Source organism: Gloeophyllum trabeum (assembly GCF_000344685.1).
Source record: "Gloeophyllum trabeum ATCC 11539 unplaced genomic scaffold GLOTRscaffold_00011, whole genome shotgun sequence".
Lineage (NCBI taxonomy): Eukaryota > Fungi > Basidiomycota > Agaricomycetes > Gloeophyllales > Gloeophyllaceae > Gloeophyllum > Gloeophyllum trabeum.
In genome coordinates this window covers 235997-263313 of record NW_006920420.1, presented here as the reverse complement: position 1 = coordinate 263313, position 27317 = coordinate 235997, and the positions used below count along the sequence as shown (strand labels likewise).

Genomic DNA, 27317 nt, shown 5'->3' with positions numbered 1-27317 from the left:
CCCCCCGCCTTCCCCCTCCCCCCCACTAAAAACCCCCACCAAAATCCCACCAAAAAACCCCCACAACCCCACACCCCCCACCAAAAAAACCACTCACAATGACACAAATTATACCCCTCCCCATCGTCGCTCACGAACGCCGCCGCGTTCTCGCGCGCGACGTACGCCGGGTGCGCGGCCACGAAGGCGCGCACGGCGGCCCACAGCGTCGGGATGGTCTTTTCGAATTCGTACATGGTGATGGTGAAGCCTGGGGGGTAGAGTGGGTTGGGTGGGTGGGATGGGGGGAAGGGGGGAAAGTGGAAGGAAGAGGGAGGGGGGAAGGATGGGAGGATGGGAGGAAGGGGGGAAGGGAAGAGGGGGGAAGGAGAAGGAAAGAAAGACGCACCGTACACCTTCCCGTGGTCGCCCATGAACAGGAACGGGTCGAAGTCGACCTCGCAGTGGAAGTGCACGTCCGGCTCGACGCGCCAGTAGTAGCGGTACTGCGTGAGGAGGGGGTGGCGGAAGAAGAACTGCGGGGCGGGGGGGGGGGGGGTTAGTGGGGGGGTGGGTATTTGGAAGAGGGGCAGAGGACGGGCGGGGTGAGGAAACAAGGGAGAAGGGAGAAGGGAGAAGGGAGAGGGAGAGGGGACGGGGAGGAGGGACAGCCAGGCACGAGAGGGTGGGGTGCGCGATTGGGCGGCCCTGCGCGTGGAGGGCTCTCGGGCCCGGAATGTCTCCGCCAAACACAGCATGCGCGGACGCAACCCCGACTGCCGTACCACGCCTACACGGGGGCGGGGCGAGAGCGCCCCCGTCCCGCCTCCCCTCGCCCCGCCCAAAAAACTCAAAGGCAAAAGCCCAAACTCACCCCCGAGTTGAAGCGACACATGTTGCGATAACTCTCGCTGCCGCCGTAGATGACGCCCTCGTCCTGGAGCTTCTTGCGCCCGGCGGCGGCTTTCTGCTCGTCGATCCAGGAGGGCGGGTACCAGTGCTCGGCGGGGACGCGGCCGAAGGAGACGGGGGCGGTGGTGAGGACGGAGATGCGTCTGGGAGGGCTTCAGCGGTGTGTGGGGGAGAAGAGAGGGGGACGGGCGAAGAGAGGAAGGAAAGACACGCACTTCTTGAACCCCTCGGAAAACTCCTCCTCGTTGAGGAAGACCCACGGGTAGCCGAACTTGCGATTGAACCGGTCCTCGACCTCGCGCACGCTCTTGACCGCGCCCTCCAGGTCGGAGTTGCGCGCGAGCATGAGGAGGGTCGCGTTCGCTTTGCGTACCAGCAGGTGGCCGTTGTGATTTGTGTTCGGGTCCGGGTTTGCGTTGGGGAGCCCGACGGCGTAGTCGGGGACGACGTCCTGGAAGTACTCCGCGGGGACCTTGTCGGGGGAAGCGGAGGCGGCGGGGGAGAGGAGCGAGGAGAGGGAGGTGGCGCGGGAGTAGCCCGCGTGGGTGAACGTCAGGATGGAGTGCAGGGCGATCTGCGCGATGTTCAGTTACCAGAAGGGGAAGGAAGGCGGGACGCACGATGATGACGAAGACGAGGGCGACGTAGCGCACGACGGGGCGCGCGGTGAGCGGCATCCTGGGCGACGGCGGGGTGGCAGCTGAGTCTTGCTATGTAGCTGGAGCGAGGGGGGTGATAGTGCGTGATCAACTGATGGTGAAGTGGCTTGATACAGCAGGGAGGCGTCGCGATAACCCGCAAGCGCAGCAGGGCACGGGCGCCGGAAAGTAGTCCTGGCCGTCCTCCGCAGCTTGCACGCTTCCCTGTCGTTGTCGGGAGTTCCCGCCAGCGACGAACGCAAGGCAGCGGGCGCGAATCAACGAGGGCTCCACTCCCTTCGTCAACCGATGACGGAATGGGCAAACGGCACCGCCACCGCCTTCGCGAAGCGTGGGTTGAGCCGGGCTATAATTATCAGGGCTGATAAGATGCGGGCAGCTGATGATCCTGTCGTGTCTCCGTCTCACAGCGGACAAATGATGTGTCGAATTCTGCGGTGGCGCAGAAATTCGACAGTATGTCCCTTCAGCTGTCGAATTGCAGCCCGACTGTCACTCCGTCACACTTGCGTCATCGATGGCGCCTATCGGTCCGGAACTGCTAGACGCCGACGAATGACCGGATTCCGTGTCGACTCCTGAAGTGAAGCTGAAGATCTACTGTATTGTCTGACCTATGCTGTAAGCTCTGTTTGTGTGCAGTGGAGGGTTTGTAATCCCATCCACATCCGTCTGGCCGCCATTCTAACAATGAAGGGACGGACTGCCATCCGCTCGCCAGACCATAGTGATACCATGCGCTCCTGTCGAACGTTCAACGTTCAATACCCATGACAGCCGACGCTGATGTCACAGTGTGTATGTACATCGTCAGCGAGGCTGGTTTGCGATACAGGGATGGATAGTCGCGAGCGGGGCTCTGTTCTAGACTTGTGAGGCTGTGAGTATCATCTTGTGGTTGTTGATGCTGATGTTGCGTATTGTACAGAATACTTTGGTCCCTCATCCGTCGTCTCAATTCTACGGACCCCTCGGCGACTACTCGAGAGAGTATATACGAACCTTTTTTGTCCGGTCGATGTCCAAATGGTGACCTGGTGACCGCGCTTGGATGTACCCTGACACCTCCCGATGGCTCGCCGCGAAACCGTCTTTTACCAGCGCCTATTAAGTGAGTTGTCACCATCTTTTCCCTTGCTGATCTTGCCTGTCTCATCAATGTGAAGGTTCCCTGTGGTTCAACACTGGACGGGTAACTTTACATTCCTCTCTTGCTGTACAAGGTTAGTATTTGCTGCTGGATGTTGCAGAAGACTAGCCTTCATCATGTAAGTACCTCCTTGCATCTCTTTGTCACTGGACTAACTGCCATGCAAGGCTAGGGTTTGTTGTTGTCGACGCCGCCTGCGGGGTAGTCCTCACCCGCCAACTTCGACATTGTGATCCCCTCCGAGTCATCCTGGGCTAACCTAGTACTAGTGGGTCATTGAACAATGCACTGTTATACTGTAGAGAATAGGGTGTACTGTACTAGAGACTAAGTATACATTATTTCCGGCCCCGACTCAAGTCGTGTACGAGAAGTGTAGCTTCCGCAATGTCGAAGGTATATGCTGGTCTGTGACGTATCGCACCATGGGAAATGATATCATCTGGACGGATAGTGATCTCTTGAGTCGAGGACTTATCATAGTAAAGTTTCGTAAGGAACCCCGGCCGGCTGCTGAATGGGTCGAGTCTCCGGTCATTTTCCGAGAGCTCTTGGTGTGGTCGGACAAAAAGAAAAATCTGGGTGATGTCCGAAACCAGCATTGACCAGATTCTCTCGATAAATCCTGACGAGTAGCTCCCATCAGGCAAACAGAATATAATAGAGCTGTTCCCTTCGTGCATACTATGGTCGGAGAAGTCCCTCTCCTTGTGCATGAAATGCCGCTTTTGAACAGCTGTCCGAGGTAGGATCACGGTGCTCTTCGGATGCGGCAAATCTGCATAATGCCTCGCATTCACTCCGACCGAGTGCAGATATGTTAGGATGGAATCATAGGCTGACGACGAAAGTGTCTCCCCAGCAGTATGTTCCTTGAGGAACTTGAGATATGTCTCACCCGAGCCCAAAGCTGTCTCATTTGGTGTTCCTGGCGACAGCAATGCATATGCTTTCGAAAGCGGATCGTTAGCATGGATTGCATCTTGGATCTTAGCAGTCAACCGCCCATGGTGGCATATTTGTCTCAGCATAGTGTAGTCGAGATCATCTGTTTCACAGTCAGTGATGTTTCCCAGATTCAAAGTCGAGCCGAGATATGGGATACCCACCCATATGTCCATTTGTCTTGATTTTCTGGAGTCTGCCATTGTGGCGTTCATACGGGAATTCACTAAGCGACATTAGTGGTCCCCAGAACTTCAGCATTTCACCATTATGCATAGCGTAATGATGGTTCGGAACAGATCCTGAATGCGGGTATAACTTTTGAAGTGATGACCGATAGCGGATGTAGTGTTCCGTGTACCTATCTGCAGCGGCATTTGAAGTTGAGAAAGACCCAACAATGTTCGTACAAGTCACTAGGTCATAGAAGTTGTCGAGCAGTGTTTTGTGTCGAGCAGTCTGCTGCCCTGAAGACCACATCTCCACCAGGACCATAGGGAGGATAACCGAGAACAGAATGAACCAATTATCAGCTTTCAGTTTCCCATGTGATTTGTCGCCGAGGTTTCTTGGAGGTCTCTCTACCCAAGTAGGGAGAACAATATCACCAATGCAAGCCCGGATCTTTGAGAGGTTAGTTGGATTAAATTCACAGGTAAGATGATTTCCAGGTTCAGATGGACCTGTCGAAGAGTCATCGTCGCTATCGGATTCATCGTCTGGCTGTATGAAGTCATCATCGCTGCTCTCTTCTCCACTACTGTCAATGCGAAATTGGACAGGGCCGGTTGCCCGCTTCTCAGAGAGCGGTAAGTCATAGTGGTTGATGCTGTCTTCGAGTAGGGCATCCACTTCAGCTGATAAGTCCTCTGTGTCAATATCCATAAAATCGGCAGGGCCTGGGGCTGATGCTGCTATGCCCAGGTCCTCCTTGTCATCACCACTGGGCCCGGATTCAACACCTATCCCCCATTTCCTACGAGCATGATGCTGGAGAATACCCTCCATCCAATTATGCATTACGCCGAGGACAGTATGTTGGACGGGGTTTCGGTAGAATAGTTTGTGAAGGGCAGACCATCGGACTCCATACTGAGAAAAGAGTCGCTTCCTCTCGGCCTTTGTCTGTGCATCTCGCCAAAGACCAGCAGCCATTCGTACCTCTGCACCAGTCCGTGTTCCCCAGCTTGCAAGATCTAGAGACTCAATTTCACTCCTTCGCAGCGGACAGAAGGAACAGAATGGCTCGGCACTGTGAGATGCAAAGCCAGCACCTTTACGGATAGCCACAATGTCGCCGATGAATGGCATTACTCCAGCTCGAGTCAAGGAGCCATGCGGATGCTTGTAGGTGGGTATCAGCTTTCCGGTATAGAAATCAGCAAGCTGGTCAATGACGGGATCGGCAACATGTGTGATGGTCGTGACACTCGGCTCATTTGGCGGTGGTGTGATGCCAGCAAAGAACATATTTTCTGGAGCCCACTGCAGATGTTCCGGAAGATTCAGACAGAATAGCATGATTGCACCAGTGGATATCTTCTTGCCTGCAATCTTATTTGTCAAGGGATTGAACCAGTCTATGAAGAAGCTGAAAACGAGATTCCCCCGAGTTGATGTGAAGGAACCAAAGCTTTGCCATGCCGGGCTGTCTCGTATGCTGTACATGATCCCATCAGGGGATGGCTGACTCGTGTATGACTCCTCAATCAGATCTTCTATTCCAGGGCGTGATAAGAACCATGTAAGCCATGCCTCGAACGACTGAGTAGTGTACAGCCATCGAGGACAAGGATGAGGTCCAGCATTACTCCCATGACGTACAGTCCATAGAGCTTCACCACAAGGCTTACTTCGGCGTGTCTCCCGACGTTGGCAAGATTCAGGACAATGATCCACCGGATACTGCGCAAAACACTTTGGACAGCAGACAGACCGGAATAGAACAGGCTCAATGGACAAGGCGGACAGAGCAGAGCGTATGTCATCCTTCAAGTTGAGTTTAGGCACTGCTGATTCAGGCGCCACTGAGATGGTGAGCGCAAGCTGGGAAGCCATGAGGAAAATGATGTGGATGACTTTCAGTACCACGGTTGAGGCTCGCCGGCTCAAGCCACAGCAAATGTGAAGCCAGGCGGCAAGTGTGAGGGCAAGTGTGATGATAGGTGAGCTCTGTTGGTCGAATTCTATATGAAAAATTAAGCCAGGGCACCGAATAGTAATTATGAGCATACCTGTGTCCCTAGCCTGAGCCCATCCTCTATGCATATCTGGCTTCACAGGCTCAGTTTCAGAGAGTGGCCCTCCGCTGACCTCAGAATTATCGACAGCTTCCAACTTGCAAGACGTGAGCTCCCTCACACAATCACAGCAAAGAACATCATACCATGTTTGTACGTCTTTGCCCTTTTCTGCTTTGGACCTTTGAGTGAGTGCGCCACCCGCATTCCTTCTGCTGAGGTTGGTTGCGGTCATCCGTGCTCGGTTGCTCTCCTTTACGATCCTGGCTATCATCCAGCTGATTTGTCACTGCACCTCGGAGGGCTTCGTGATCCTTTAGCAAATGTGCCCGGCGAGTGTTAGGATGCACAAGACGGCCTGATTGTGTTTTGCCACCGGCGTCGACATAGCTTGCCGTGCTGCATGTCCTGCAAAGGCATACCACCCGGACAGCCTCGGGCGGCTGAGATCCAGCTCGAGTTGATTGCTCAGTGATGTTCATACAAGAAGGTTCTGTGGGAAGGTGAGATGTCCAAGAGATACAGACAACCGACACAATGCAGGATGCAGATGATTGGGACATAATTACGACATGATTACTTCAAAATGTATAAATTATATACATGCAAAGCTAGTCTACAATGTTCTCAGATGTGTGTATCTACCATCTGAGCAAATCTCATGCGCTGTTCAATCACTTCCTTATCCTCATCCTGTCCAATGACTCCCCCATCTTCTTCCGAGTCATCCTCCGCTTCATCACCTGACTCAGCAGAGATAGCTTCCACCTCTTCATCCGGGATGTTGTAACGTTTGAGCACCTCATCTGCATTCTCCTCAGGAAGCTGATGGTCATGCTTCGCCTCAGCAGCGAAAAGAGGCACCTGCAAGATGAGCGATGCATCTGCCGGGAATGCCAGTCTTTGGTTGGTGATCTTCCTACGGACACCAGGGAGTAATCGGTTATAGAAATCGGGGTCAAAGTAGTCGAGTGGCATCATCATCGGTAGGCTTCGGAAAGAGGAGTCTCGTGGATTGACAGGCCAAACTCGCTCTCGTTGAGTCCAGCGGCGCGTTAGGAGAGTCATTTCCTTCCAAACTTCATCAAACCTCCTGAAGAACCTATTCGCAGCTTCAGAGCGCTCTGGTCTCCATCTAATGACGTACGCGCGAACAGATGGGTCCCATTCGTCATCCGAGGTGGCCTTGATGTCGGAAACAATGTCGATGTAACGCTTGGGGAATCCCTGTTCTTTCGCGAACTTCTTCCTGGCTTTGGCAAGCTGAAAGAGCATTAGTATTATCAAAAATCAGGACTTATAGGAAATGGACACTTACCCGGCAACGATTCTTGTACGCATTCTTCTGCTCCTCAGAGAGTGAAACACTCCCTGGTGATTTTTCCTCCTTCTTGAACCGCTTCTGCTGATAATGATGGACAAAGTGGTCGTACAGCTTCAGGAGAAGCTGCGTATCTGATGCATATTTCACATTGGGGCCCAGAAAGGTATATGTTCCTGAGACGAGGGCCTGTTTGAAGGTCGCGAGGGCAATGATACGACAAGCCGAGTTGTACAATGAATAAGGAGTATCACGGAGGTCAGGGCACCAGCACGTAAGCCCATAACGAGCAATGTATGCCTGCATGTACTGTAGGATATGCTCTTCGACCTCCAAGACATACGGCGGCGCAGTACCCCGTGCTCCGAAACGAAAAGACCGCGAGACATTGACCAGGCTGACGTGGACTAATGGCAGCCCTGCAGTAGCCGCTGCAATGAGATTCCCCTCGGAGGAGAATCGTGCGGCGAATTCAGTGAGAACGTTGGTAGGCGGGACTTGCGGGACAGCGTATCGTTCTAACCGCCACAAGATGCGGATGTGTGTATAAAATGCTTTCTGTAGAGATGTACATCTGGGTGACTGCACCGAAAACCGTAGCATGAGTCATACCTTCAATCCGCCGAGATCAGGAGGCAAGTCGGAATTGAGAACCCGGTACACCTGCGCAGTCGGTTTCTTTGTTGGCGTTGAAGACTTTCGCCGCCGCGGCTTCGGGTTGAGAGGGATCTTCTTACGTTTCGGGAGGGGGTAAGGAACGTTGGATCCCCCGACGCGTTTCGGAGCGGGGCTGGCGTTCATCGTTGGAGAAGGCGATCGGGGTCGAGGCGACTGACGCAGCAACGGGGGGCGTCCCGGCGCCCCCTGCATGACTATGTCTTCACCATCTTGCACGGTGCTCTCCCTCCTATGTACCTTAGTGCCAGCAATAAGAGAGAGAGGATTGCGACGTACCTCGAACTCCCCCGTGCTGCCTGCAGCTCTGCATAAAGTGAATCTATCTGAGCCTTGTACAGCTGCTCCCGTGGCTCGAACTCCGTGCGTAGAGATTGCTCCCGCGCTGACTGTGCCGCCTGCATCTCGGCACGGATCTGCTCATGTCGCTGCTGGACTCTCTCGATTTCTCGATGGAGAGCGCCCTCAATATAAGCCGCAAATTCGGGTGTCAGCTGCGGGACTTGACCGGGTGTTGTCACTGCGTTCGGGTCTGTGGGCTGACCAGACATAAAATGCGAAGCGTGCCACTTGACAGGTAGTGAAATGATTCAGCGGGCGAAACTCGAATGACTTATACTAGTGTTTCGAGTCCGATCTTGAGCTATAAGCGAGGGAACTCCGAGGAATATTCGTTGCGATGTAGCGACCGCTCTCCGCACTCTTGACGGCCAGAAAGAGGACCTTGGTGAACAAGTCATCCAAGCCATATATACATACATTTCTTGATGGTGAAGCGCTGAGAGCGCGTTCAAAGTCAAAGTTGCATTGATCAGAAAAGCTACCGGCCATGAGAAAATCAGAGCAGAGCCACATCCTTATCGGTCCATCTCAATGGAAGCATAAATAGGCCTAGGGTAACGTGAATTTGCTTTGGACGCTCAATATTTCGATGCAGGCCGCCTGGTAGTACTGTAACAATACATCTCCTCCGGATTTTGAACCTTAGGTAGCCATCCGACAGCCTACAGGTCGCATTTTCGCAGCCGTCACACACACGGTGTGACATATCATGCTACGGACTTGCCCGAGATCCGGAGATGACGTCAGCGTGACGCTGGGCCGGAATTCGACAGCTGAAGGGACATACTGTCGAATTTCTGCGCCACCGCAGGATTCGACATATCATTTGTCCGCCGTGTCTATCGTACTCGTGAATGATTCATCGCCCGTCGACTCTCGCATTCCTGCTGACGCTGGCTTCGTACTGTATGCTCCGCTGGGGCATACGCGTCGCGGCAAGGGCAAAAGCACTTTCCATCCTCCAACGCCTCTTTCTCCGGTACGAGACCCTCACGACTGTGTGACTAGACCTCAGTGTCTTGGGCTCCTGCGCTCACTGCGTTCTGTCGGGCGGGTTTTTCGCTGAACCTGGTGTCGCATCTTCAGATATATGCAGCATGCAGCGTACGTACGTCCGACTCGTCACCAGCGACTAGCATCGCCGCACCCTCGTCGCCGCGGATTCGTACGTGCACCTTCCGGAAACGGCTACTATCATCCTCGCACGCACGTCGCGCAGCTCGCCGCACCCTCACCCGTGTGGACACGTCGTCGAATCGCGATACCGGACAGAGGCCGGCGTGATCCAACCCACCAGGTACGTACGTACCGCGCCTTCCCGACGAGCAACCCCGTCGACGAGCCCTCGCCCCTCCCCGCTCACACGTTCTCGCGCTCACCCCGCGCGCAGCGCACGAGTCATCTTTCCCGCCCCGGACGCCCGGGAAGCCCTCCGCGCGTCGCCCCCCGCCGACCAAAGACACAATACGCATAACGCATACCAGTGCCCGCCCTACCCCCAGAGCCGCCCCTCGCCGCTGTCCCAGCCTCTGCCCATGACGGGGGGGGGGGGGGGGGGCTGGTCACCGGTCGCCCTCCGCAGCTCGCTGCCGGTCTGCTGAGATCTGGCACGGCGCGCGCGCGCGGACAGGTACATACGTTGTTCACCGCACGCCCCGCCGGCGCGAAAGCACAGAAGACAGACTCCCCGGTACACATCACGACGCCCGTCCCTGCTCGCGCACCCGATTTGTCTCCCGCGGGGCGATGGCACACTGCTTGCACCCTGACCGCCCCAAGCTCGCCCGCGCGCGGGGTCGTCGAGCGAACACCGGTGTCCTGGGTGGTGTGACCCTTCCTTCACGAGTGACGATGGACGACGGAGCTCGTCCGCGCCGGCATATCGCGTATCGCATATCGGCTTATATATATATTGCATACACGTGAAGGTATAATCACACACATGAATGGACGGCCAGCATGAGAAAACAAGTCGGCAAGAGCAGTGCCGCGGGCGGGCGGGAGGGGTGCGGCTTGATTCCCAGCGCGCGCCGCCCGCCTCGCGCACCTCTGGCATGTCTCCCGCATGTCGACCTCCCTCCGCAGGCGACCCGTGTCAATCTGCCGCTAGTCTGCCAGGGTTCGCGTGATAACGCACGCGCACAGGCAGGCAGGCAGTCCGCGTGCTGCTGGTGCGGCAAGAGACGTTCGTGCGCGGGACGAGGTTGTCAGCGGCGAGTCGCGTGTGCTGCGCGGGGAGGGTGCCGTCAGTCTGGAGGAGACGCGGGCCGGCGAGGAAGGACGTACGCCGCAGGTGTAGGCATCGTAGATTCTGGGAGGGGGGGGGAGGGGGCGTGAGTACGGCGGATGTCCAGAGCCGCGCGAGCGGAGACGCACGTTACCCGTTGACACATCTTGGTGCACTGGGTGCTTGGAGTATCCTTGTTTGGATGTATCTCCGGCGAAACACAGCAAGGATTTCATACTCCCTACCGCGGCGTGTGGCGTCGCCCGTCGGGTCTGTGTCAATGAGGTACGGTGCCACCGCCTACGAACGAGTCAGGCGTGCGTGCACCCGCCTCGCCTGAAGGAAAGGAGAAGCTGTCCATCATCTCCGGATGACAAGAAGAATGCGCATGGTGCATAGCACCGCAGCCGGCCTTACGCAAAAGCAGGCTAGGCGATCTGCGGCATCGCATGGTCCACACCAGCAAACGAGCCCGTTCCAAGCGTTCATGGACTTCTAGGAGTCACAGGACGTACCTTGGTGGACCGAGGGATCTTAATATGCCTCTAGATCGTTTAAAAACCCCAAAGGATAGAAATGTTGCAGACACCCTTGATAGGCAATAGTCAAGGTTACGAGGGTATGTGAGTCGGGAGGAGGTGTGGCGCGCCACATCCTCAAGGTGGGTGCCGCTGGAGGCACGAGATTGGACTCATACCCGTCACTCTTAACCTAATTGCCGACTCCCGGACAACCCGCGGGCGGGGGAGAAATATTCGAAATTGACAAAGGACAACGCAGCGTTGTCAGCGAAGAAGAGCACAAAATAACCTTCGTCGGGAGAAGAGCGTAGAACCAGCCAGGTACTAGCAGCGCATGGCCGCACAGATTGATGGCTGATCGTTGACGTTGGCTGTCATTACCCTAGACCATATACAAAGACCTACTATATTTTAACATGAAGTGCTGTGGTGCACAACGACGGATGATAGGTGACTAAAATAGGTCCAGCACCATATTCCAAACCATACAGAGGAGCACCTGCCTAATCAGCCACTAACCTATTATCTACGCATCGCGCAGATGCTGGCAGAAGACATAGCTGGCCATGGACTATCTGCACTGCTCAGAAGTCTTCCAAGAATAATGAGACTCATGATCAGGCGGCAGACTTACTGCTCGAGAATGTTTCGGAAGCTTTTGCTTCGGAATCTGAAATACCGCATCGGGGCAAAGCTTACACTGGGACCAACAAACTTTCGTTCCCTTTCGTCTCCCAACCCATTACTATAATAAGGTAACTGGAGTGTGCTTAGCAGTGTTCCCCAGGATTTCTGCCATTCGATTGAATGGCCAAAGCCAGCACAAATCCTTTCTCTAGGCCTCATCGCCCTTCGGTGAAGCAAACTGTAACGGGCACAGCAGTTGCAAGGACCGCGCCCGAGCACCTAGGACTAAAATGCGCGAGGAACGAGGCGCAGACGGACAGGCATGAACAGAAAGGTGTCGATTACTGGTGTGGCAAGACCCACCTAGACAGCCCAGGTCCCAGGCCTAATTAGGCTGGCTCATCTGACCGGAGGTCAGATGAGCCGATGGGAGTGCTTTGTTTGGATGCATCTCCAGAAAAGCAGCCAGGATTTTATAGTCCCTACTGTGGCGTTTGGCATTCGTGGTGTAGCACTTCAAGTCTTTGAGGTACGGTGCCACCACCTATGAATGAGCCAAACATGCACCCACCTCACCTGAAGGGAAGGAGAAGCTGTCCAACATCTCCGGATCACAAGAAGGATTCGTATTTTGCTCAGCACCGAAGCCGATCTCAGGCAAACACAGATGATCTACAACATTGCATGGTCCATGAGCTAGTGGCGGCCAGTAAACATGCCCATTCTGAGCAATGAGGGACTTCTGGAAACCGCAGGACATACCTTGGTGGCGAGAGGCATCTGGAGATGCCTCTGGGACTATGTCCAAGATCTCAAAAGAAATACGGCTTAAACACCCTTGATGGGTAATAGTCAACATTAGAAGACGCCAATGTCCGATCCGGATTCTCGATTTGTGATGACCACAAATCGGGAGGTGTGGCGCGCCACATCGTGAAGATGGGAGCCGTGTAGCAGCTCCTCCGGCTAAAATGGGTTCAGTATCATATATCAAGTCATACAGAGACGCACTTGCCTAGTATCTATGTAACGCGCAGACGCCGGCAGAAGACAAGGATGCACCGTCTGTACTGCACAAGAGCCCTCCAAGAAGTTCAGTAATCGGAGTAAGGCAGATTCACTATTCAGGCAGGCTGGAGAGTAGTTCGGAAGCTTTTCTTTCGGAGTCTGAAATACCACATCAGGTCAAAGCTCACACTCGGACCAACAAGCCTTTCGTCTCCCAACCCATTACTGTAGGTAACTGGACTGCGCTTAGCAGTGTGCTGCTCCTAAGGCTCCTTGCTATACGAAATGCCAAAAGCCACCACGGATCGTTTCTCCAGGGCCCATCGGCCTTCGGTGAAGCAAACGTCGTTGAGTAGCGCCACGCACGGGGCTTCGCTTGTGACGAGGAACCCGATGTTCAATACCGAGCGATTTGGTCAACATATCCTCAAGAACCCCCAGATATCTGAGGAGTCAGTTCATGTCCTCATTCCTGTAATGTGTGATATTGATACTGAGCTACGATTTCAGAATTGTCGAAACGGTGATCTCCCCGAGGATGCTCGTACAAGGCTTACCCTAATGGCCCTAATTTTTGCTCAGGCTAATGTAAAACCGACGGATACTGTTCTGGAAGTGGGTCCCGGAACGGGAAACCTCACAGTTCGAATCCTAGAGAAAGCAAAAAGCGTCGTAGCTATCGAAATGGACCCCAGAATGGCCGCGGAACTGACCAAACGCGTGCAGGGAACGTGAGTTATGGACTTCGACTTCATCTCACTCTGATTCGGAGAGAGAGACGCTCTGCAGTGGTGCACAGAAACGCCTGCATATTATGATCGGTGATTTCGTCAAGGCCGATCTCCCTTTCTTCGACATCTGCATATCGAACACACCGTACCAGATCTCCTCCCCGCTCATCTTCCGCCTGCTCTCGCATCGGCCTCTATTCCGCGTCGCCATCTTAATGTTCCAGAAAGAATTTGCTATGAGGCTCGTGGCGCGCCCCGGCTCGCCGCTCTGGTCCAGACTGTCAGCGAATGTCCAACTCTATGCTAAAGTCGACCATGTAAGGGCGGTCAGCCGAAACAACTTCCGACCGCCTCCGCAGGTAGATAGCTCGGTAGTGCGGCTTGTTCCTCTCGATCCGCCCCCGCCCGTCAAGTTCGAGGAATTCGATGGGCTCACCAGGATCGTATTTTCCAGGCGAAATAAGACTGTCCACGCCAATTTTGCGGCCAAGGGCGTCTTGGCTATGCTGGAGAGCAATTGGCGCACTTGGTGCTCGGAGAAGGACATTGTAAGCTATCTCGTCTGTTCTCAGAATTAATTCCCTGCTAAACTATTCCAAGACGATCACCGATGAAGAGGATTTCAAGAAGAAAGTGGAAAGCATATTGGAAGAGAGCGGGTACGGCGCCAAGCGCGCCGCGAGCCTGGATGTCGATGATTTTCTCAAGTGCGCAGGCATACCCGATACTACTAACCTGCTCTGTACGCAGACTCACCCACTGATCAGGTTGCTATCCGCATTCCACGATTGTGGCATCCATTTTGCGTAAATTGGGCTCGTGGGTCCTGACGTCGCCTCTCTCCGCGTGATCAGGAACTTTCAAATATGACGGGTAAGGGCTTGGGACGGTGCCGTCTTGGACCTACAGCACTGCGACACTCCCACCGCCACCTACGAAAAACTTGTATGGCATGCTGGCTGCTTCACGACACGGTTACGCAGACAACTAGGCAAGATGGGTGCAGTGTAACCCGCGCCGGGACCACCCGTCCACTTCTTCGCCTGCGAAACGGCTGAATCGAAGCTCGGGCAAGAGCATACTCTTGGAACCTGATAGGAGATTCACTATCGGCACTCCTTGGAGGCACTTAGGCCAAGGGCGGACTTGAATAATTTGAATTCTAGTCTATGTAATAGGCGCGACCGTCAGAAGGTAAATTGCGACGGATAATTCACGATAGTGACGGTGGAAGAGTGCTGTCGCAGGAATTCATGATCCGATTGCCCAGAATCTGATCGTGTTGAATATTGAGTGCACCAATGTTGTAGCTCATGCCCAAGGGTAACCACAACGGGCGCACTCACCATTCACTGAGTGCTCACTTGCCGGGCCCGCATTTGCAGAACTGATAAATACATCTGATTTCCACTGACTCGACTTGTAGCGCTAGAATAACTTATGTCCATTCTACAGAGTGACTATCCACAAACCGATGCCCCATTTATGCTCACGAAGTCGCATTCCCATTCTCTCCCTGATCAGCAAAGGGATAGTCAATATATCCCTCTGTTCCGTTGGTATAGAATGTCGCCCGGTTGTACTTGTTCAATGGGATATCCTCCTTCAGCCGCCGCGGCAGGTCAGGATTCGCGATGAAATGCCGCCCGAAGGCGACGATGACGTTCCCCCTTGCCGCGACCTCCAGCGCGAGCTCGCGCGTGTATCCGCCGGCGAGGACTAGTGGTTTCGGCAGCCACGACTCGAGCACGAAGTCGTTCGACTCGCTGGCTGGTACCACTTCGCGATCGGCCCCGCCCATGACGCGCGGCTCCGTAACGTGGATGTAGGCGAAGCGGGGGAAGCGTTCCTTGATGGCCTGGATAATGTAGGTGAAGGTGGGCCTCGGGTCGGCCATGCCCATAGCTAGGAGGAGGGAGTCAGCAAGCAGAATATTGTGAAGGCGAGAGAACCCGACGTACCATGCGCGCGCTCCCAGGGACTCAGCCGGATCGCGGTTCTCTCCTCGCCGATTGCCTTGGTGACGGCTGTGAGGACCTCCAGCGGGAAGCGTGCTCGGTTCTCGATGCTGCCGCCGTACTCGTCCGTCCGCGTGTTCGTCACGTCCTGCAGGAACTGGTCGGGCAGGAAGCCGTTCGCGCCGTGGACCTCGACGCCGTCGAACCCGGCCTCGATGGCGTTCTTGGCTGCCTGCGCGTACAATTCGATGTATTCGTGGATCTCGTCTACGTTGAGAGGCCGCGGGGCCGGCCTGTCGGGGAGCGGAACGTCGGATGCGGAAACGTAAGGCAGGTTGAGCTTTGCTAGGGCCTCGGGATCGGCTGCGCGGCCCAGCGCCCAGAGCTGCAGGAAGATGTATGAGCCTTTGGCGTGCACAGCAGCGGTCACCTGTGAAGCTCGCATTAGCATCCCGACATCGCGTGTTAACGATGCAAGGGAAGTATACGCCACCTTCTTCCACTGCTCGATCTGTTCTTTACTCCAAATACCAGGCGCATGGATCCCTGGAGCAGGGAACACACCGGCCTTCTTGGCAATATAGGTCGCCTCGGTTACGAGCAGAGTACCGGGGACGCTGCCCCTCTGCGCGTAGTATTCGGGGACAAAGTCGAAGGGGACGTGGTTCTCGTCCGCGCGGAATCGGGTGAGAGGGGCCAGGGCGACCCTGTGCGCCAGCTTGACATTACCGACCTGGATAGGCTGGAAGAGGTTGGAAGAGGATGCGGAGGACATTTAGTTCGGTAGTAACTTGGATTGAGGCTGCTGTATCACTCACTGCATTGGGCCGGATGCCTTTATACTCGCCCGCACGACACAGTGGCAGTCGTTATCGACGTTACGAACCTCGCTATTCTTCGTAACCGCAGACAGCATGCTTGGTCATCATCAAACTCCTTATCCACCAAATGTGTCGGCCTTTGCTCACTCAGCAATTCTAGATGGTGCCATCGTACCGCCATCAGTTTCGTTGAAGGACTTCCTCATTGGACCAAGCACAGAGATGAGGTTGCGTGCCTGAGGACCGGCAGTGATTGACACGCGTACGGCATTCTCCGTGCCTCTCTCATCGCGCGACAAGAGGTATACTGTACACAAGGACCTGGAAGTGAACTGATGGTATGCGTTGAGTATACAAGACAGACTTGATTCGTGCACGGAACTGGCTGGGTAGTCGCTAAGTCTTCGTGTGATGCGTTCCTTCTTGCAGACCATTAGCAAGATGACAGAGACTTGTCGGTGAAAAGAAATTCCATGAAAGCATATTCGGTGGAATTCAAGTTGAACACTGTTGGACCAAGCTGACTGTGGCTGTCATATTGCTAATAGTGTTCCTTGCCCAGCCAGCCTGTCCAAGGGGATGAATCGACGCCTCCACATACCGGGCTCACGCCAGGGGGCGATGATTTTGGACCTCGCATTACTTCGCCCGCCAATTGCTGACATCGAGCGAGCAAACTCGCATTGGGAAACATTCAAGATAGACTGGCCGCCTTTCCGCCAATACAGTAATCGAACATACCGCCTGCGTCCGCAACAACAATTATAAATAAGTAATAAGGATCAACTGACGCCTACAATATGAACGCAATCCTCGACCTCCATTCGTTCGGCTTCCGTGCTGATTGGCCCAAGCCAGGACCTCAAATTGGAAGGATATTTACTGACTGACTGCGTGTCCGGATCCCGTATTTCATCCGCATCCACAACCAGGCCTAACTAGGCCTGGCTCCCTGCAGATTTGAGGTGATGATCACTGCCATAGTCAATGCAACAACTTCTCATGGGCCTTTAGTTAATATCTCACCGTACAAGCGGGGAGATGAGACGAACGCGGAGTCGGAGCGGATTACAATCCTGAACGCGAGGGTCACTCACTCCCGCAAATCAACGATATTGATGAGCTTCCGCCACGTTAAGGGCAGGTAATTCCGGGCGGGGGTGCTCAACTTGCGGCTTGAAGGCTCGGGACTGTAGAGCTATAGTCACTCGGGGCAACCGCGGAGGTGCTCGACTGCCACTCGTCTATGACTGAGAATATAATTGGAGCACTGAAACTGTCAGCCCCTGTTCTCTCGATACCGCGCAGAGGCGAAAGGTCGGTACGCAGACGACTAGGATGATGGACGGACAAAGTGCTTGTCGGTGCACATACCACTGGTATCAGAAGCCCGATGTTTGAATGTCGGGCGACTGGGGGCGGGATTCAGCAACAAGGACGACTGAGACAAACAAGGAGCAAGACAATATTGGATCGTGTCAAAAAACTAGCGGACGAAAAATTCCCAGAACCAGGAGCTGAAGACGAGGTGATGTGCGCATCCTGGCGGTATACTGTAATTCTTCCAGAGATCATCGACAGCGAGTGCCACATTCCGCAGCGATGTGGCACTGAGGCCCTGCTTCTCCCAGAAGCACAAGGCACGGCGCATGATGTCATAAAAGGAGGACAAGGTTCCAAGGTGAAGCATGAGTAAGCCTACGCCGGCGCACAGAAATTAACAGTCGGCATGGGAAGGGTGAAGGCGTTGCCTTCATCCCAGCTATACTCACCAACAGAAGAAGGTCCAAGACGCGGACAAAAATGCCGAATCCGTCTTAGCCAGATGACGCGGAGAGCCCCTATAACCTGGAAGCGAGTTAGTTCCGGCCGTCTGATAGCGGAACCGGATATCCAGTGCAAGCCCTGTGGCAAAAGTCGCCACCTCCTGGTTGCCTCTGCTGGGGGTACAGTGCATCCATGAGGTAAAAGAAGCGACGGATAGGGGTAACCTACTACGTCAACCTGGTACTCAGAAGGATTATCCTTCTTCGGGCCTGGGGCCACATCAGATAGCCAAGGGCGCAATGAAATTAGACACCGGGATGAATACACTGACACCCATCAATACCGCTTTAAGAACACATATCTCGATGGTCGCCGTGTGAGAAGCCTGTCGTTCCGAATATAGCATGGAGATGGTTCCGGGGCAGCCACAAAATACCAGGTTACCGCATATTCAGGCGTAAAGGGTCCCTGAATGCGGCACCCGTACGCGGTGAACTGGTTGATCGCGGCCACCAGGAAGCTAGGTGACTTTGTTCTTCTTCCGTCTCCGCTGACGCAAGCGACCTCTGGCCGCTCGTATAAATACAGAGGCGGACTCGTCGATATTTAGACACCCACCGCACTTACTCCCCCACATTCGCCCCGTTCTCTCGATGCCGCCCATCTCTGCGTCCAAGTTGCCGCCGGAACTGCGCCGCATGGTCTGCGATGCGGCCGACTCCCGCGAGGATCTTTATTCCATGGCATTAACCTGCACATCCTGGTCCGCTCCAGCACTGGATGCCTTATGGGCGTCCTTGCATTATATCCGCCCTCTTCTCACGTTGGCCACGCTGCTAGGGTGGTCAGAAGAGGATGATACCGATTCAGACGTGAGTGACCCGAGCTATATCGCTACAGACGTATGTGGTGGCTAACTTACGTTGTGAAGGAGTCGGAATCTTCCAGGAGTAGCACCCCCCAGATCGACTGGACGCGTTTTGACTCCTACGCGAATCGGGTCCGTACCCTAAGATATTCCTATTTTTCTGGTGGGAATGGCAACGTCGATGTATACGACGTGATCGGCGACCTATTTAGGGCCAGGCAAAGGCCACTGTTGCCCCTGCTGCGGGAGTTCCGGTGGGAGCACGTCCATTCGAGCAGCACCCTCGATGTAAGGCTACCTGGCGTCCTTGAGGCTTTCACCACTGGATCTCTTCAGGCCGTGTCCGTTTCGACGTCGCTCATGGCCGAGTATGAGGATATCCCCCGCATCAGCGACCGTATATTGGCTAGCCGCGATATAGCCCTCGGCAATTGGTTCGCCACTCTTCCGCGAAGGTGTCCAGGACTGGTGAACTTCAGCCTCGGCGGATATGTTCCAGTCTTCTCCCTGGACTTTATACGGGAATTCCAATCACTGGTCGTGCTTGATCTCGGGGACCTGCACATGTATAACACCGGATGGGTCAAGGCACGACGTCTGCGGTCGTTCGCGCAGCTCACCCAACTCAAGACGTTCGCTGTTATAGCGTACATTGAGCGGCCACAGGATATTGCAGGAGCCTGGTCCGCATTCCCGATCCTGGAGACTTTGCGAACGGAAAACACAATGCCTGCCGTCGCTAACGAGATAGTCAGAAGGATTTCATCCAATCGGTTGAAAAACTTCTTCTACAATCTAACAGAAGACCCTTTGGACCTCTACGACGTGCAGCTGCTCTTCGGCTCGCTGGCACGGTTTTCATCGTCCCTCACGACCTTGCGCATTGATATCGAATCGATTTCAGACCCGGAGTCACCCGATGGCGCTAGATTTTCAGAAGTCATCAGCCCCCTCCTCGTGCTGCCGAACATTCAAGAGCTGAGGATATCACCATTTTACCAGAATCCCGACGACCTGCCGCCCTACATGGCCGTCGATGAGGATCTTGAGCGCATGGCGCGTGCTTGGCCGGCATTGGCTGAATTACAGCTGAACGTTCGAGTTGCAGACGGCGGAGTGACTTTCCAAAGTCTCGTTACCCTGGCTACCTGCAGTCCTCACCTTAAATCACTATACCTGTACTCAATGAACGTCCCCGAGACACTCAACTTGAGGACAGCACCTCAAACAAGCCACCGGTTGGAGGTTCTCCATTTGAGGAGCCCCACGTACCGCGATGCCGAAGAGTTCGCAGGCGCTTTATGGCGCCTCTTCCCGGGCCTGCAGACGGAAAAGATGAGGGACAAATTCCCTTCGGACGTTCTGGAGAGCTTGGAAGAGCTAGCGATAGGGAGTCGGATAGGCTGTTAAGGGAGACCGCTGTGCGAGATGCAGGGGGACGAACACATCCCCACCTATGCTGTCAGAGGGCGTATATACCGTAGGGTTAGTCTTATTAGGTACGAATAGACATCAGGAATGGAGACAATGTCGGGTTTATCGCACCTTTCTCTTACGCCGCATCAGAATGTTTATTGCATGTCCAAGTCCCGGTCATCGCGATGCCTCGAGGGCAGAATATCAGGGATCGCCGGCCGCAGCTGCATAAAATTCGTCGTGAAGAAAAGGTTTTGCTTGCTTGAGACGCCTGAATGAACGGACAGCTGTTCGAGGACAAAGAGTTTCCTGTGACACAGGATATCGATCGGGAATCGCTGATCGTGGGAACTGATCAAGAAGGACGCCTACTGTTACACGTGACCGACGCGTCTGGGGTCGGCCAATGCTTTCTCAGTTTCTGCTTCAGCATTCTACGTGCATAATCAGGCATGATGCTGGGACGGTCACGCCTGATTAAAACGTAGAAAATGGAAAAATGCTCACCCACAGTGCCCATTTACTCGATGTTCTGATTTACTCGGTCGGTGGCATAATAAAGGGGCTCGTCGCAACCGTCCTTGTATTAGTGCCACGAGGTTCCTTTCGTCGACTCATTGCTCTACGGGTCGAGATATTCTGGCGCTTGGCGCGCACAAGCATCCCTCCACATTATCGTCGACCCCAATACCATCCGGCACGATGCCCGCCGCTCTGCTCTCTCACAAGGACTCTGCGCCTTCCAGCCTTGTGTCTCTCCTACCCCTCGAGCTGTGCCACATGATCTGTCGTGAGATAGGACAGCTGAAGGACTACAAAACTCGGCTTCTCTTGAACTTGGCACTTACCTGCAAGCACTGGCTGGGACCCGCGCTCGATGCCCTATGGAAGACCCTGGACTCTCTTGATCGTCTGCTTGCTCTGGCTCCCCCGATGGCCTTGCGGGATGCACAATCAGAGCCTCAAGTAAGTTGCCTGCATATTCATCAACACGATGCAACCGGGTGCTCATCGCCGCTCACCTTTCCTCGCTATGAAGGATGCTGATGCCGACCATCCTGATCTGGACTGGACACGTTTTGAAGTATATGCCACCCGCGTACGCGGGCTGGATGTTAGGTCCGTGGATCCTGCGGGCTACAACTCTGATGAAACGGAGGGAGCGAGCGATGAGGACAACAGTGAGACAGAGAGCGGTAGCGAGGAAGAAAGCAGTGAGATAGAGGGCGCGAGCAATGAAGAAAACAGTGAGCACGAGGGCTCGAGCGATGGAGACAATACTGAGAGAGAGGGTGCGAGCGATGGAGAAAACAGGGGGACGGAGGGCGCGAGCGACGAAGCGGACAGTAAGAGGGAGGATACGAGCGATGGAGAAAGCAATGGGGCGGAGGGTGCGAGCTTCGAAGGGAGCGTTGAGACGGAGGGCGGGAGATGGAGACAAAAACGAGAGGGAGAGCACGAGCAATGAAGAAAACGGCGAGTCGAAGAGCGCGAGTGACGACCCAAACGACGATCCTTACAGTGCTATCATTCGCCTGAAGTCTAAGAGGCAAGGACCCCTCTTGCCTGGTTTGAAAGTACTCGTATGGAACGTAGACTATCACACGTTGCGCATGGATCGGCGGCTAGGATGCGTGCTTTCTGCATTTATCACTCCAACCCTCCAGGAGATAGACATCAGCTTGAATAATTCGGTGGTGAAGAATTTCGCGAATGGACTGCTTACCCTGAAGGACGCCATACTCGGAGAATGGTTTGTTACTCTCCCCGACGCGGTGCCGTGCCTCAAGACCTTGCGCCTCAGAGGATACTTTCCCGGGTTCCCGCTCGACTTCATAGGCCGCTTCGAAAGGCTCGAGAAGCTCGATCTCGGCGACATGCACATGCATCCACTCGGTTGGGTGAAGGCACCCCTCCTGAAAACGTTCGTAGCACTCACCACTGTCCGAGAATTCGCAGTAGTCGTATATATCGAGGACGCTGAAGAGATCGCGGGTGACTTCTCGATCTTTCCCATGTTGGAGACCTTCCACGCCGAGAACACCCCGCCCCTGGAGGGCGCTGCGATTCTGAAAGGAGTGTCTTCTACACGGCTGAAGAGCGTCTGCTTTGCTGAAACGTGTCCGGAAGTAGAGGTACAACAGATACACAGCCTATGCAAGGTACTGACGAAGTTCAGCGCAACACTCACAGCACTGAAGTTCGATTTGGAGGAAGTAAAGGACACGGACTCACCTCAGGGTGCCAGGGTACTCGCAGCAATCAATCCGCTGCTCGAGCTTCGATGTCTGGAGAAGTTCCACATGTCTCCCCACTTCAGGGAGCCTAATGAAAGGCCACCCTACTTGATGGTGGACGGAGACATCGAGCGAATGGCGTTCGCATGGCCCAGGATGCAAGATTTGCGGTTGAACTTGCGACTCGCAGGTGATGGAACGACGTTCAGAAGCCTAATTACCCTGGCCCTCCAAAGTCCTTGCCTGCGGTATCTCGACCTATATTCGATCCACGTCCCACTGAATCGTACTGACCTTTGGAAGATCCCTGAGGCGAATCATCAGTTAATAAAGCTTACGCTTGGACGTCCGACTTACTCTGACCCAGAAGTATTCGCAAGAGCTATAGATCGCCTCTTTCCCGACTTGAAGACAGACATAATGGAAGAGAATCTCTCCATCAAAGTGCTAGACTTGCTAGCTGCAGTAGCAAAGGAGAGACGTGACTCACAAGAGATTACAGGTTTGATGAATCAGTGGATAAACACTGATCTGCTGGAGGATGATGTGGTATATTCGTAGGTCGGAAATGACACAACCTTGAGTAAGTCACCAAATGGCTCAACTCCGTGACTTCAGATTCCCGGCAGTAATCCTTCTTTAGAGTATTATGTAGTTAGTGGTTTAATCAACATCGTGCTTCATGTGATGACTTACCATAGCATCGCTCCTAAGGGACCCCATGTCGTCGTTAGCGCACGCGCTGGCACCTAAGCATGGTCTGCCAGCTCGAACATCAGGGTGCAGGGCGATACGAGTGCGAGTGTTCGAACTGAAAAAAGTGCTAGATCTGCGCATTGTACAACAGCGGGATGGGATCCAGTAGTACCTAGAGCAAAGGCGAACCACGTCAGGTTGAGCTGGGACCCACAACCAGCTGCCTTAGCTTCTGAGAACGAAGCATCTTCGAGTATGGAGACATGCTTACCACATATGCTCCGTAAACGTCAGATTGTACAACAAAAATAAGGTCGAGAACTACGATGTAGGTCCCAGTCCTGTGCCTCCCGGTCAGACACCACTGCACCCTCGATCGATGCTGTAGAATGTGAACAAGGGTATTGCTGGCTCGAGTTTGATTCACAGGCGCAACGTATGGTTCTTCATAAAGTCCCTTCGACCTGGATGACTACCCGGAAAGATCACTATAGGAGTTCCGTGCGCTGCAAATTTAGAACGTATGATATGATATTGGTCGCGCTCCTCGCGGGTCCCAATCGCGACACCTTCGGAGAATCTCTTCCTGGATTCTTGCTTCAAGTTGACTCGTTCACGCGCGATAAATCTGAGTACCATCAGAGCCTCGGCCCAGTTCAAAAACTCCCTGAGCAGCATAGACCGTCCTCCCTCGATGGTTCAGGACTTCATCACATGACTGACGCGCTTGCGGGACGCGTCGCTCGTCGAAGTCACGAAGTGAGGTGTTCTGGCAAATTACATCCACCATAATAGCAGTACCCTCTCTGGTTGGAAGTTGACTTAGTGTATACCAAGGCAAGGTCTGGTAGGATCCATGACCGGTGAAACCGTCTGCTGAATCTGCTCTGGTCAGTGACACAATTCTAGGTCATCCTGGCGACATACCGTCTTCTGGCTCAAAGTCTCTCATTGGATATCTGTCTTTGTGCTGCATCGCTGACCGACTTTGGAGCACACCAGAATCCAAGTCCACCTTCTATTTAGCGAACTATGCCGAAAATGGTCTTGTCCAGTGTCACCTGGTGCCGAACGCTAGCGCTTCTCCGGCGCACGAGACTACCGGCAGTTCAAGTCTTACTTTACTGTCAACTTGGGGAGAATCAAAGAACATATTACATCACTCCTGCTACTCAGAGGAACGGACCTGCTAGGGTAAAGAAAGAAGACTCGCAGGGAACGGTCTATGCCAAAGCACCCATGGGATCCCACGCAGGAAGCACCGTCGGGTTGCCCGCCTCCAGTACTTTCACGAGCTCCTTTGGTGCAAACGACTTCGGCACAACGACCTGATAAACGAACCTGCCCAACCGTCAGTCCTGCATTCTCTGAGCTGCCACACAATACAGCTACTCACTGCTCGAACCACTCCTGCGTCATGACGAACCAGCCCTCCTTTCCGATATTCGTGCCCCACGCGTTCTCGACCTTGTACCGCAGCGGCTTGCCGTTCTCGTCGAGGTGCACGCCCGTGAACACCATCGCGTGCGTCATCGACGACTCGCCGAGCGCAAGCCGCTCCGCCTTGCTCAGGCTCAGCTTGATGTCGAACGGCGTCTCGAAGTCGAACAGGTCGAGGTCGAGAATGCCGCGCTGCCGGTCCTCCTGCTGCAGGACGTCGCACCCGAAGAAGACCGGCTGTCCTGCCTTGAGCAGCTTGACGACCGTTGAGGACATTTTCTCGCTCTCAGTGTTAACGTCTGCCAGATCCGGTGAGCTTTTTACGTCCCGCAGGCAAGCGGGTTGTACTTACAGAGTACTGGCCGACCGCCCCACAGGTTGCCGAGCTTATCAACCGTGTACAACGTGTTGTATGGGTTCCGCGGGTCGTTGATCAGCGAGAAGCTCTCAGCAGGCTGATCACACTCGAGATGAGACCTATCATTCCGGCAACTACCCGAATTAGACCTACCTGCTTCCCAACGAACTGCTGGTAGAACTCGACGGGCGTGCCCTCCCACTTGTGGTACTTGCCGTCCTTGTCGTAGTAGTCCCAGACGAACTTCTCGTCCGGCTTCGGCGGGAGCCCCATTGTTGCTGTGATAATCCGGTACGTCTCCGCCATCAGCTCCTCCTTCTTCGCGCGAAGGGACGCCACGAGCTCGTCCTTGCTGAGGTTGTCGGACTTGAGCGACGCCGCCAGTTTGCGGAGGACCAGCGCGTGCTCGCGGACCTTGGTCTTGAGAAGCTTGTTCATCGGCGCGGAGAGGCTCGTGTGCACCGTCTCGGGGTAGATGTCCTGCGGAACGACGCCGTACGTCTCGAACAGGTTCACAGCCATGTCCCACTGACCACCGTCGGAGATCATGTCTCGCGACAGCGTCGAGAAGAGACGGGAGTCAAGAGGGAGCTCGGGATCCTCGATGGCCAGCTCGAGGAAGTAGTTCGCCTTGTTAAGGTGGTCGTAGAAGTAGGGGTAACTCTAGAGAAAGGTTGGTCTCTTGCAAATACACGAAGGCAATGTCCTTACCTGGGACAGCTCGAACTCTTTCAAGTTCAGCTTCTTCATAATCGGGTACCTCAGGACGTTCGTGGACGCGAACAACCAGCAACGCCCGCTCTGCCTCTGGTTCGCGATGGGTGCCGTCTTGAACTCAACCTCCGTGTTGAACACATGAGGACTGTCCTTGACGTGCACACTCCTGCGCTGCAGCACGCTGAGGTCGCTGAGCGGGAGGACTGTCCGTGCGAGGGTATGGACCGGGCTCGAGGCAGAGGCCTCCCACTCGGAGATGTTGCTCAGCTTCAGAGAGCCATCTGCGGACTTGGGTGCTTTGTGAGGGCGGTGTGGGGAGCCCTGTCCCTCCAGGAGACTCCTTCGGGCGGCGCGCTTCTCGTCAAGCAGTGTGTCAGAGACTAGCCGCATATTCTCCGAGGTCGCGACGTGCGCAGCGGAGTACTTCGACGGTGCGGAGCCCATGACAGCTGACGAGGAAAGTTAGGCTTGGGAGGAATGAAGGATGGCACTCTAAGCCGAGTTGGACTTTGAAGAAACCCGCCATGGCTGGAGTATACATACGACAGTCCGCACGTGCCAGGGTCTTTCCATAACATTGGAGTGACCCGGAGAAACGCTGACGCTCCCGTCCGCTGATGCCGCGATGGCTGATTGCTCCTTGGAGACAGTTCACAATGTCCGCAAACGACCACAATGTGAAAGGGTCTGCAGCAAACGATCAGAAAGAGTTCGGATAGGACTTCGGATGTCTGCACACCGCGGCATACCTCTTTCCGTCACTTCAGGAGTTGTACTTTTAGTCTTTTGATGCAAATCTTCCTGATCAAGGCGCGGTAATCACAACTGGTACCGATCTGTCGGCTTTGTATCCTTCAGATCCACTTTTCTCGGAGATGAAACATTTCGGAGATAGATTGACAGATGGCATGGTGGCGAAGACACAGGGAAAAGCGCAGTGTCCGGGGGCTCGATGTCCGCCTCTCGCCGTTCGCCGCTTTCAGTTTGCCTCCGTGGACAATACGGCGCTCCATGTGGAGACAATAGACGACTCGCCGGCCTGGATACTGTATGCCCCATAAGTTTTGATATTGTGATTGTTCTTCACGCCCGTAAGCGAGCTCTGCTACCAGCGATCGGAGGTGCACCGCTGTGACGGTTTCGCATTTGCCGACTTATAGAGAAAGTCACGCGCGAGCATGGCGGACTTGGTATCTACACGCCCAATGCGTCGTAAGGTTCTCGTGAGGTCGCAGCCGAGGTCTCGCGTCGACCTTGCTTCGGAAGGCCCGATAGACCCCGACGTGACCTTGTTTCGGCATTTCTGCCCAGAGATGTGTGCGCCATCATTTGAGATGTCAGCGCTAAGGTCAGAGCGGCGTCTTCTTGAGACTTAGCGAGGGACATCTGAGCAAGACCGCCCTGATACCGAGTTGACATCCTCTTTGGGCTTTACTGGACATTAGCTCATAACCTCAGGTAGAGATGATACCTTGCGCTGCATATAAAGGCTGTACCTTGGACTACAGGATAACTTGAGGCCTCGAAGTATTTTAGGTATTAATAATATTGATTAGATGTAGTACTACGGCGTAAGGAGTGCTACACAAGTCCCCACTATCCGTTTGTGGGACTTAGAGAAATATCAAGGACGGGACGTGTCTGACGCGAACTGAATTCGAGCGGAGATTGAACTCGAGCGACTTCACCCGTGGTTCAAGTT

General features: G+C 54.4%; 8 protein-coding genes across 8 annotated transcripts; 3 read left to right on the top strand and 5 right to left on the bottom strand.

Annotated features, from left to right (window-relative positions):
• Nucleotides 1-98: 98 nt before the first annotated feature.
• GLOTRDRAFT_46023 (glycosyl transferase) lies at nucleotides 99-1568 on the bottom strand (the record flags this gene model as incomplete). Its single annotated transcript, XM_007870021.1, has 5 exons — nucleotides 99-250; nucleotides 389-515; nucleotides 854-1034; nucleotides 1107-1465; nucleotides 1512-1568. Coding segments are annotated over 5 exons (876 nt in total), but the record flags the coding sequence as incomplete, so codon positions are not given.
• Nucleotides 1569-3759: 2191 nt separating this feature from the next.
• On the bottom strand, nucleotides 3760-6367 carry GLOTRDRAFT_46238 (uncharacterized protein; the record flags this gene model as incomplete). The annotated part of the gene is made up of 2 exons (XM_007870041.1): nucleotides 3760-5982; nucleotides 6176-6367. 2 exons carry the CDS (start codon nucleotides 6365-6367, stop codon nucleotides 3760-3762), a joined length of 2415 nt encoding a protein of 804 aa, XP_007868232.1.
• Nucleotides 6368-6869: 502 nt separating this feature from the next.
• On the bottom strand, nucleotides 6870-7413 carry GLOTRDRAFT_18953 (uncharacterized protein; the record flags this gene model as incomplete). Its single annotated transcript, XM_007869964.1, has 2 exons — nucleotides 6870-7148; nucleotides 7204-7413. Coding segments are annotated over 2 exons (489 nt in total), but the record flags the coding sequence as incomplete, so codon positions are not given.
• Nucleotides 7414-12891: 5478 nt separating this feature from the next.
• Nucleotides 12892-14147, top strand: GLOTRDRAFT_46178 (rRNA adenine dimethylase; the record flags this gene model as incomplete). Its single annotated transcript, XM_007870037.1, has 5 exons — nucleotides 12892-13068; nucleotides 13189-13337; nucleotides 13396-13885; nucleotides 13938-14044; nucleotides 14105-14147. The coding sequence occupies 5 exons, from the start codon at nucleotides 12892-12894 to the stop codon at nucleotides 14145-14147; spliced, it is 966 nt and encodes a 321-aa protein (XP_007868228.1).
• A 679-nt stretch (nucleotides 14148-14826) lies between these two features.
• Nucleotides 14827-16070, bottom strand: GLOTRDRAFT_45953 (NADH flavin oxidoreductase/NADH oxidase; the record flags this gene model as incomplete). Its single annotated transcript, XM_007870010.1, has 3 exons — nucleotides 14827-15242; nucleotides 15299-15725; nucleotides 15789-16070. The coding sequence occupies 3 exons, from the start codon at nucleotides 16068-16070 to the stop codon at nucleotides 14827-14829; spliced, it is 1125 nt and encodes a 374-aa protein (XP_007868201.1).
• Nucleotides 16071-18536: 2466 nt separating this feature from the next.
• GLOTRDRAFT_95038 (uncharacterized protein) lies at nucleotides 18537-20161 on the top strand (the record flags this gene model as incomplete). The annotated part of the gene is made up of 2 exons (XM_007870109.1): nucleotides 18537-18755; nucleotides 18815-20161. The coding sequence occupies 2 exons, from the start codon at nucleotides 18537-18539 to the stop codon at nucleotides 20159-20161; spliced, it is 1566 nt and encodes a 521-aa protein (XP_007868300.1).
• Nucleotides 20162-20869: 708 nt separating this feature from the next.
• GLOTRDRAFT_95037 (uncharacterized protein) lies at nucleotides 20870-23157 on the top strand (the record flags this gene model as incomplete). The annotated part of the gene is made up of 4 exons (XM_007870108.1): nucleotides 20870-21133; nucleotides 21207-21459; nucleotides 21482-22961; nucleotides 23106-23157. The coding sequence occupies 4 exons, from the start codon at nucleotides 20870-20872 to the stop codon at nucleotides 23155-23157; spliced, it is 2049 nt and encodes a 682-aa protein (XP_007868299.1).
• Nucleotides 23158-24323: 1166 nt separating this feature from the next.
• On the bottom strand, nucleotides 24324-26005 carry GLOTRDRAFT_45763 (peptidase C1B, bleomycin hydrolase; the record flags this gene model as incomplete). Its single annotated transcript, XM_007870000.1, has 5 exons — nucleotides 24324-24441; nucleotides 24497-24839; nucleotides 24893-24995; nucleotides 25052-25561; nucleotides 25610-26005. 5 exons carry the CDS (start codon nucleotides 26003-26005, stop codon nucleotides 24324-24326), a joined length of 1470 nt encoding a protein of 489 aa, XP_007868191.1.
• Between the last annotated feature and the right edge of the window lie 1312 nt (nucleotides 26006-27317).